Source organism: Impatiens glandulifera, unplaced genomic scaffold (genome assembly GCF_907164915.1).
Source record: "Impatiens glandulifera unplaced genomic scaffold, dImpGla2.1, whole genome shotgun sequence".
Classification (NCBI taxonomy): domain Eukaryota; kingdom Viridiplantae; phylum Streptophyta; class Magnoliopsida; order Ericales; family Balsaminaceae; genus Impatiens; species Impatiens glandulifera.
The window spans coordinates 170,628-181,206 of NW_025919593.1; the positions used below are offsets into that span (position 1 = coordinate 170,628).

Below are 10,579 nucleotides of genomic sequence, written 5' to 3' on the forward strand. Positions count from 1 at the left end.
GAGAAAGCATGATAAAAGGAAAAAAAAAATCTACAGCAGATGAAGCATTGATGGTCAGGGGCTGTCAGTAAAGAAAATCAAAAGGGAAAGGAGGAAGATCCAAAAGTACAGTTGCCAAAGATGAATGTGCTTTCTATCGTGAGAAAGGACATTGGAAGATTAATTGCCCAAAGTTGAAGAAGAAAGAGAAAGATTCTGAAGATGCAAATGTTGCAGAAAACAAAGGTGATATAGATTCAGAATACTCTTTATCGATGTCACACACAACATCACATCTTGACGCGTGAATATTGGACTCATCCTGCACTTATCATATGACACAAGTTCAAAAGTGGTTATTTGACTTTAAGGAACTAAATGGTGGAGTTGTTTACATGAGAGATGCTAATACATGGAAAATAAAAGGGATATGTTCAATCAAGATGGAAAATAATGACGGATCCACCAGAATTATCAAAGATGTTCGGTACATATCGAATATGAAAAAGAATCCCATTTCTTTGGGGGCCTTGGTGTCAAAAGACCTACATGTAAAAATGGAAAATGTAATTCTTAAGATAATCTTTGGAGCGCTAGTGATGTTGAAAGCTATCAGGAAAAGTAATAATTTTTATTACTATCAAGGTAGTAAAGTTAATGAGAAAGTAGTTTTATCAACTTCTAGGAGCAGTAACGAATTAGAGGCAACAAAGTTATGACATATGCGATTGGGACATGCTGGTGAGAGATCTATGCAAACTCTTATCAAGCAAAGTTGCTAGAAGGTACAAAAGTTTGTAAATTAGATTTTTGTGAACATTGTGTTATGGGAAAACAAAAGCGAGTAAAATTTGGCACTATTATCCATAACACCAAGGGTATTATGGACAATGTGCACTCAGATGTTTGGGGACCCACCAAGAGTACTCCATCTCTTGGAGGTAGACATTATTTTATTATTACTTTTGTTGATGATTTTTTCAGAAGAGTATGGGTGTTACTATGAAAAATAAAGGTGAAGTGTTTGAGATTTTTCTTTAATGGAAAACTCAAGTTGAAGATGAGACAGGAAGAAAGATCAAAATTGAAATGAAAACATGTCGATGTACCAAACATGTCAACTGCCGACGTACCAAACATGTCGTTGTACCAAACATGCCGACGTACCAAACATGCCGATGTACCAAACATGCCGACTGACGGGTTCAAACCGAGGACCTTCGGGTGGTTAAAGATATCCTCCTCTTTTTGACACTAGAGTAGTGAAAATTCATTAATAGAAGGCAATTTTTTTTAAAAAAAAATCACATTTCTCTACATTTTGGAACAAGCAATCTTCCTTTCGGCTTGGTGTAAATCATTGTGAGAGAATTGACATTATTACACATGTTTTAAATCTTTATAAATTTTTAAATGACTACCTTAAATTAGTAATATTTGAGATTCAAACCTAATTTTTAATGTAAAATATGAAAACTAAACTATATTAGACCATTTGTGATGGTTAATTAAACTATATTTATAATTTGTATATATATATTTTTCTGAGTTATCCATACATATTTATACTCATATCAATATCTAAATAACCCTATACTTTTAGTTAAATATTATAATATATATATATAAGTTAGTTCCATTTCTTATAAATAATTAATTTTAGTATAGGTAATAAAAAAGATTAAAAAAAGAATTGGAGAATTTGAGTCACTTTTACATGTTCATGGTCAAAAGTAAAACAAGTGATAAAATGAACTTTTGGTTTTCAAATATGAGATTGAGTTAAAATTATAATCTATCTAGTAAAAAAATCAAAAGGCCTAATCCAACCGGATTTCCTATGGTGTAAAGCAAAATTATGTTCATCCACAAGGAGTTTCAAAATACCCGCATCAGAAGTGTCTGGCACGACCCCTGATTTGAAAACCAGCCTATCATCCACAAGGAGGAGTTTCAAAATACATGCATCAGAAGGGACTACACATAAGCGAAAATCAGAGACATTAAAGACGGAAATTGGGACTCACTCCTGAGAAGAAATCTAGAAGGACAGAGGATACTTAATCATAAAAGTAACATACAACTACACGACAGACCGGATATTCATGAATGGAAAGCTGAGGACTATGGAAAGCTGGTATCGAAGAAAATATGGGAGGTAACCCGGGAATAAGCACAGAAAGTAGAATGGGCTCCTCTTGTATGGTCAACGAAGATTATCCATAGACACCAGTTCATCCTATGGCTCGCCTTCTGGGAAAGACTCAACACTCGTGATCGTATCAGCAAGTATATGAGCATCCCAGACACGAACTATCTTCTATGTAGAGGAAATGAAGAAACCATAGATCACTTATTTGGGAGCTATTGTATTGCTTCAGAGCTTTGGGACAGATTCTATAAAAGCCTGGAGTTGATCAGTTTCCCGAGCGAATGGAATGAAATCAAAGATGCAGCACTACTCAAAGCCAAGGGAAATAGATTTGCAACAAGCGTGTTCAAGTGCGGCTTTGGAGCAGTGATGTATAACATTTGGCAAGAACGGAATGTAAGGGTATATGACAGAATCCGCAGGAGCGTTAAAGAGTTATGGAAAGATATTGTATCGGATTGCAGCGCCCTCGCGGGAACGTAGACAAGAATTCCAAGCACGGAGCAGAACTGAAATATCTGTAAGAATTGGAATTTACCGTTTTTAAACTCACTAGAATTGAAAGCATTGTAATCAAATAATTCATTTACGTTTTTAGCTTTTTAGCTTTTACTCAGAATGTTACGACTTCAAAATCATTCTAGGCCTGTCTAGAATGATCTCTTAAACTCGTGGTTTTTTTCCCATTTTTGAGAATTTTTAATGAAATGACGCTAAGTCGTTTTTCCTAAAAAAAAGCAAAATTATGTTGCTTTAAGGAAAAGCAAACGGGCATAAATGTTGGTATTCGTTGCTAGAAACACTTTGACTCATAATAAAAGAGTAAAAAGAAACCGACCTAAGAGCGGTTGCTTTTCCTCAACAGAAACCAATCTAAGAGCGGTTGCTTTTCCTCAACACAACCGACCTAAGAGCGGTTGCTTTTACTCAACAGAAACCGGCAAAGTAACAGTTGAAATGATTAGAATTAAAAAATAAAAAATACTAGCAATTCATAAATAATAAATCCGACCTGATTAAAAATCAAATTTCAACATATATACTAACCATTCCAACATCATTCAGTCAATAATTCAAAATTTGATTTTGTAATTACAAACAAAACTATCTAATGTAGCACCTGCACAAACTAACTGTGTTCTTCAAGAAGCCAAATAAAAACAAGCACATAAATGGTTATACCTGTTTTAAACAGGCTGTTTATACATGTTTAGAACTGATTTTCTTCAATTGGGATAAAATAAATTAGTAAGCAATCAAATTGTTAAAGTTTAGAATAAAATAAATTGGTAACCAAGTTTACATTAACTTGCATCTAATGATGAAAAGTTTAATACAGATAATCAAATGAAGGAAACTAATTTAAGATGTTTATGGTACAGAAACCTCAAGATCCATATGATTTATCTGTTCATATATATATATATATATATATATATATATATATATATATATATATATATATATATATATATATTTATATATATCATTCTAAATTTAATAAAATAAAATTAATAATAATAAAAACAAAACTCTTATTTTAAATGTTAACAATTTTGATCCCTTTATGTTGATGGTTTGAATTTGGGTGTAATCTTACATTCTTTATGACTTTAAATACACTATCTTTAAATAAAAATAATAAATTGCTAAATTTTATAAATGAAACTTCACAATAATATAACTGATTGATTCATCAATAATTCATAATTAAATACAATAATTGCAGAAAGGAAACACTCTCTTCCTTTTATTTGTTTAATTACTTAGTCCAAACATGTAGAACACACAACACACATTAACATTTAATACATATATTATATATAAATACCATTATTAAACTTGAACATGAATTTCACAATGGCTTCTTCACCACTAGAACCGAACAATTGGCATTGTGCATACAATAGTTGCTCACACTACCTAGGATAACCCTGCATGTTTCGATTATATTTTAATTTAGTAAACTAGCACGAACCCTAATAGTTATTATCTACGACTTCATCTTAAGTTGTTCTAATATATTGACTTGTAATATTGAAAGTGGTAAATAATATGTACCTCTTTAGTGGTCCTCGGCCATGACTCCCAACTATTAGCATTTGGATGTTATGTTTCTCGACAGCTTCGCAAATGACTTCTTTTGGATCTCCAACCTCTGTTATTGTCTCCACATCCTCTACCTTCAATGATGAAAAAAACCCAAAATTAATCCTTGGTGATCGATCTATATATAAACATAAATGAAATTAAATTAAAATTACAAGTCCATGTTTAATGCAAATCTCCTTGGCTTTTTCTAGAAGAGACATGGCAACCTTCCTCTGATTTTCTTGAAATGTTTGAATCAATTCCACAGCTGTTGATTAGAGATGAAAAATGATGATGATGAATATGCGGGGTTTAATTAGTAAGCGATAAAAAGGGAAGATTGAGTATGTTACGCACGGGTTGAGCCGAAAGAGGAAGCATGGAGATAGCTGTATTCGTTGAGTGGTTGGATGGTTAGAATGATGAGTTGTGTATTAGAATCTATAAGGTTTTGAAGTGCCCATTCTAATGCATAGTGGCTACTTTCGCTCACGTCTATGGCTACCATCACTTTCTTCTTCATCTTCTTATCTCCTTCCATTTCTCTTTTTCTGAATCCAAGAAGAAGAAGAAGAAGTTTGGGATAAATACTTGGTTGGATTGAAGGCACCTAATAATCATACAACTACCATTCAAACTAATAATAATTCATATGCATGGTCACATGACTCAAATGGTGGTTGATGTTAACTCATTTTCTTTATTACTTGTTATACAATATCACTATTTAATGCCATTATTATTAATATTTATAAATCAATGTTTTATCTTCTCACTACGAGCTCAAATGACAAGAATGATTTTTAAGAGATTAAAAATAACATGTTCAATCTTCATTTAAAACATTTTAAGTTAAATTGAAAGTAATTGTTATGGCCCTACAAATATATGTTAGTTTCCAATAATAATAATAATAATTTGTCTATAACAATAATACCAGTGAGAATTAATGCAAAAAGACAAAATATATAAAAAAAAAACACCTTTATTTCCAAAAATATCTTTCAAAGGGTAATTGATGTGAATTCAATAATAGATAAACGTTTTCCATGATCCAACACTTTTTGGTTGTGACATTTGGTAGTAACAAGGTGTGATCAACAATGTTAAATCAAATCCTCTAAATAAATATTTCATTCACAAATTTTAGATTTTGATTCATTTTGGTTTATTTTCTTTTTTGTGTTGTTTAATATGAAAAAATAGTCTTAATATATATTTTATAAAAAAATTATTAATTAAAATAAGAAATTACATATAAAAAATATTTAATCTACAAATTAAGTAAGAAACTAAATGAGAATTTATATTTTATATAGTACAAAGATTTTGCAAAAATTATAATTAGAATGGAGAATATTCAACTATAAGTAAAACTCGATAAATTAATACTCGATTATTTAATAAACTCTCTAAGATAATATTTTTGGTCGGTCCCGACTCGGGGATAGGGTGCTAAATTAATAATTCGCTAAAATTATAAGATAATACATTTTTGATAATTTCTTTAGACCTCATATAAAATATAAATTAATAATTCCTTATATATAGCATATTACATGAATCATTTATGAAGATTTCTTGAAAAATGACTCAATTGTCTTTTGTTTTTTGTTGAAATCAATTTTCCCTTGAATGTCGTCTCTAATTTTCCTTGGCATGATAAGAACTTTTGGTGTTGTTTTTTCATAGCTCAATGAATGTGATTTCGTTTTAATAGCTTCGTTTCGCGAAGGGGGCTCCATTATAGTTACTATGAACCCATTCTTGCAATTGCTTTTGAGTGAGACTTGGATTATCCTTGTTGTGCTTGCATAATGTTTTTCGAATCTCGTCTGTCATTGTTGTTTTTTTCACACTTTTAAGATGGGAAGTCATGTTGTGTGTATAATTAGTATTTTGATCTTGTTTATATAGAAAATATTTTTAATATCCATAAAGTGATACATTAAACACAAAAACATAATAAGGTTGGAGATTGAAGATTTCTTTTAAATTGGGTCATTCATTTGATATACAGTATATGCATTATATACAATAATTAAATGAAAGTTTAAAGGTGTTTTTAAAATAAGTATTTTACTATAAATTAATAAAATATTAATTAATATATAAATTAATAATTATTAATTTATCGATTAATTATTAACTTTTTTAATTAATAAATTTTGGTCGTCCCAAGTATATTATTTAATTTTATTTAGTTAGATGTTTAAAATTAGTTTAAACCTATCATAATATAATTATTGAATATATAAGACCAGATATCCAAAAATTTGTAAATAAATCAAATATCTAATATATCAAATCCGACAAATATAAGATCATAGGTATTGATAGTATATAATCCATATAATATAACCAAATTTAAATTTATCTATAAAAAAAAAAGTTATTCAACCCAATTGGCCGATAAGTCCCAACCAGCACAAACCCCAACTTATCTAAGAATTTATTACTACCACTAAGAAGATACTTTTCTATTTTGGAGCTTTACTACTAGAGAAATTTATGATGAATAACCAAGATGAAGATGTATGTAAATTCCAATATCTTTCCTAATTTATCTTACATCTTTTGTTATATTCATTTCTCATCTACAAATCTAATAAAAACTCTTCAAGGTGATGAGATTTCTCTACTTATTCAATAAAACAAGTCTGAAACCAGTCACACCATTCATTCTTATAGCCAATCAATAGCATTAGCAGCACCATTGTTGATTTTCTTGTCAAGAACATCTGAGCAAATCTGACCCATTAAATGGTAGAAAGAAAGCATATCAGAAAGCTGTCCTACATTCATCTTCCCCATTATACTCCTTGCTAGCTTTTCCCTTTCTTCATTCATCTTCAATCTGTCTTTGTAAACTGATCCATTCCTAACAGTTGCTCCCATCTGTTTTAGCCTCTTCTCTTGTTGCACACTCAGGGCCACATTTGCCTGCAAAAATGTCGAGATTATAAATCCATCATTCGAAAATAAAATTTACAAAATTTGTATTTTACCTCGAGGAATTCAGCTCCAGGCTTCAACTCAGATTCCTGGTGTGAAATTAGTCCTACTTTCCCAGCACTATACATGTCTTTAGCAATTGAAAAACTCTTAACTATTATCTTCCTTTTCTTCTCCAATTCTTGATCAATCTTTACAGTCTTCTTCAAACCACTCTGTTTCTTCTCATAAGCTATCACTGCCTTGACAAATTCCTGTAAAATCAAATCAAATCTTGTTGATTAAGTTACAAAAGAAAAAAACTTGTATAATTTTCAGTACCTGATATGCAGAAGGGCAGCCTGGATAATCGAAATCATCTGAATCATTTTGCCTCATTCTTTCAGGATGAAATTGCAGCCCCATAATAAACTTCCCCTCTTCTGGATTATAGGCATCGGGATCATAGAACCCTTCGATCAATCCATCAGGCGAGAATGCCATAGGAACAAAACGTTGTGCAAGTTTCTTAACTCCTTGATGGTGATAACTGTTTACCAAAATATCCATTTCCCCTCCTTCCAATGAATCCTTAAACCATTGATGGAGTGGGGTTTTCTCCACAACTCTCACCGGATGCCTATGCCCGTCGTAGTTTTCATAGTCAATATGATTAACATGAACAGAACCGCCGTTTTTCTTTGACAGTTCTTTCTCTATGTCTTGAAATAATGTTCCTCCACATGCCACATTTAGGACTTGTGATCCTCTGCATATTCCCAAATAGGGAATGTTCCTTTCTAGACAAAGTTTAGCTAATCCCAACTCGATACTGTCTTTTTCTCGATCTATGGTGGTATCGCTTGAATGGAGTTTCTTGATTTCTTCAAGCTCGTCGAGGGAGAAATCAGACAGTTCAGAATCGTAAAGTGTTGGGTCGATATCTTCACCTTCACAAAGAAGGACACCATGGATTGGCTCGAAGCTTTCGAGGAGCATGTGAAGTCCATTTACTCTAGGGACTATCACTGGGACTGCTCCATAACTGACAATTAAGTCTAGATGGTATTCACCTGTTCAATTCAAAATCAATGTCCAAAATTCAGCAATGACTCAAATTCATTTAGCTCGAGGGCAGAAATTGGGAAAAACGAAAAACAGAAACACATGAAAAATAGTAATGATTCATAATCAACCAAACAAGTTATGAAATGGGCTCTATTGAAAACACTTTATGGAGCTGTATCTAAGTATGAGTCTGAGTTTGGATGAGAAAATGGCAACAAATTTATGAATATCGAGATATGTTATGTTCTAAAACATTATCTAATCTTAAATCATATCATACCAATGAAATAATTGACACATAAAAGTGTTTCCAATACAATTTATCTATCAAATTTCAGATCTATCTCAAGAAAGTGTTGACAAATGGGCGACAATCTACATGTTTTTTCAGACATTTACAGATTGCAACATCTTGTAGACAAATCAAATAACAACAATGATCCAAAAAACACATCAGAAAACCCACATTGATCCAAATCATCAACTCAATCAAAACAACCTATCATGAAAATGCAAATAGACCCATTTTAATATATGCATCAGGTTCAAATCACAAATGCCATATCCATGCCAATGTGCATACAACAATGTTGAATCGATCGATCCATCGATCTATCTCTAAGTAAAGGTTATAACTTTACTCTAGGATTTTATAAATACAGATAATCCTTAAAACATTCATAACATGGGTTTCAATTCTCCATGTAAAAAAAGAAAACTAACCCACAAAATCGACGAACTTATTCTTGCGAACGGTGCGACGAGAGACAATAAGAACCCTAGGGAGAATGTTGGAAAGCTCAGATGCCATTTTTTTTGAAAAACACAAAGTTTGTAAGATGTTAAAGCGAATCAATGAATCCCCAAATCGAAAGAAAATAATATAAATCAAATGTGGATTGTGAATGTGAATGCTACTGCATGCTTTGTATAGAAATGAAGGTTTTAGGGATACCCGGTTCGCCGCGATCAGCTGGCTATATATACGCACATTTCATGAAATAGAAAAAAAAAAAAAAAAAAAGTCAAAACTGAAGAGAGGTGACGTGGTCGAATTAATGCTGTTGGATAAGAGATAAGGCTGACAACCGGCTGAGTGTATGTTCCAATTGTATTTGAATGAAATTATCTTTGTTTGTTGGAAACATGATAATGGTGTTTATTTATTAAGTTAATATAAATCTAATTTTAAATTAACAAAATTGGAAACATGATAATGGTGTATTTACTTTTTTATTTTTATGTTAATTAGAATGATTTTGGTTAATAGATTAAAATATATTTAAAGAGATTAATCTCATTATATATATTTATATTATTACATATTTTAGATGTATAAATTATTGAAAGTTTCATAAGATAGTATTGAAAATTGGATCATTTGAATGTGTGAAGTATATTGTAATTAATAATGTTAAGATTTTATTAAAACTAGTATATTCACTTTGCATTGTTGCAAGAATTAAATAAATAAATTATGGAAATATTTATACATTATAATTAATAATCGATCACACAGGTTTAAAATAATATTTAATAACTATTCAATTAAATTAATGAATATTATATAACAAAAATTAATAATAAAATAGAAAAATAAATTGCATAATTGAATAATTATAGTACATAAATAAATATTTTATCACATTTTAAATAAATTTATAATATTAATTTTTTAATATTCTAATTAACCATTAAAAAAAAAAGATGAGGGGTGATATGAGAGGAAATTTGAGAAAGGGAATGACGTGTCCAAATCACTAACTGTAAAAAGAATAAAGACTGAGGAGAGAAGAGAGATTTATCACTAAAAATTTAGTGATAATTTATAATATTAAAATAATTATTTTGAATAAATAATATTAAAAAATTAACCCCATATTTAAAAGCCTATTTAAAATTAACCCCGTAGTTAAAAACCTATTTAAAATTAAAAACAAAAGGTGAGAGAAAAATCAATTTCGGGTTTTAAATAAAAATAATATATATATATATATATCCGTAATCGGGTTTAGCCAAAAACAGATGAATTCGATGTAGTTAGGAACCGCGTCCATCGGATGGACGCTCGAATCCCATCCAACGCACCAGAGCGCTCCGCGTAGCCCGTTGTAGCGGAAGGAAGCGCGCGCCGAGGAGCATCGGATCAACTAACGGGACGTTAAACCCGTTAGCCGAAAATGCAAGTGTTTGATGGAACGCTGATGGAACGCCAAACGTGCATCCAAACGACGTCGTTTTGGCATTGTTCTTCGTCTTCATCTTCATCGTGATCGCCGAGCAGATAAGCATGAAGAACACAAATCGATCTTGGATTTTTGGAACTCACCCATTTGTTGATGGTTTTGACCCGTT

At 31.1% G+C, this 10,579-nt stretch overlaps 2 protein-coding genes across 2 annotated transcripts; both read right to left on the reverse strand.

Annotated features, from left to right (window-relative positions):
• Positions 1 to 3,834: 3,834 nt before the first annotated feature.
• LOC124918228 (universal stress protein A-like protein) lies at positions 3,835 to 4,775 on the reverse strand. The gene is made up of 4 exons (XM_047458431.1): positions 4,580 to 4,775; positions 4,396 to 4,490; positions 4,193 to 4,314; positions 3,835 to 4,065 (listed from the first exon to the last, which is right to left on the reverse strand). The coding sequence occupies exons 1-4, from the start codon at positions 4,761 to 4,763 to the stop codon at positions 3,987 to 3,989; spliced, it is 480 nt and encodes a 159-aa protein (XP_047314387.1). The 5' UTR covers positions 4,764 to 4,775; the 3' UTR covers positions 3,835 to 3,986.
• Positions 4,776 to 6,870: 2,095 nt separating this feature from the next.
• On the reverse strand, positions 6,871 to 9,045 carry LOC124918229 (putative glutamine amidotransferase GAT1_2.1). The gene is made up of 4 exons (XM_047458432.1): positions 8,948 to 9,045; positions 7,499 to 8,229; positions 7,231 to 7,431; positions 6,871 to 7,165 (listed from the first exon to the last, which is right to left on the reverse strand). The coding sequence occupies exons 1-4, from the start codon at positions 9,033 to 9,035 to the stop codon at positions 6,908 to 6,910; spliced, it is 1,278 nt and encodes a 425-aa protein (XP_047314388.1). The 5' UTR covers positions 9,036 to 9,045; the 3' UTR covers positions 6,871 to 6,907.
• Positions 9,046 to 10,579: the final 1,534 nt, after the last annotated feature.

Excerpts from the sequence above, each read along its gene's own strand:
- LOC124918229 (XM_047458432.1), bottom strand. The coding sequence starts at position 9,035 with ATGGCATCTGAGCTTTCCAACATTCTCCCTAGGGTTCTTATTGTCTCT. Across the intron at positions 8,230-8,947 it reads TAAGTTCGTCGATTTTGTGG|GTGAATACCATCTAGACTTA; the intron begins GTTAGTTTTCTT and ends TGAATTGAACAG. Across the intron at positions 7,432-7,498 it reads GCTGCCCTTCTGCATATCAG|GAATTTGTCAAGGCAGTGAT; the intron begins GTACTGAAAATT and ends TTGATTTTACAG.
- LOC124918228 (XM_047458431.1), bottom strand. The coding sequence starts at position 4,763 with ATGGAAGGAGATAAGAAGATGAAGAAGAAAGTGATGGTAGCCATAGAC. Across the intron at positions 4,315-4,395 it reads TTTGCATTAAACATGGACTT|GTAGAGGATGTGGAGACAAT; the intron begins GTAATTTTAATT and ends TCATCATTGAAG. Across the intron at positions 4,066-4,192 it reads GGCCGAGGACCACTAAAGAG|GGTTATCCTAGGTAGTGTGA; the intron begins GTACATATTATT and ends CGAAACATGCAG.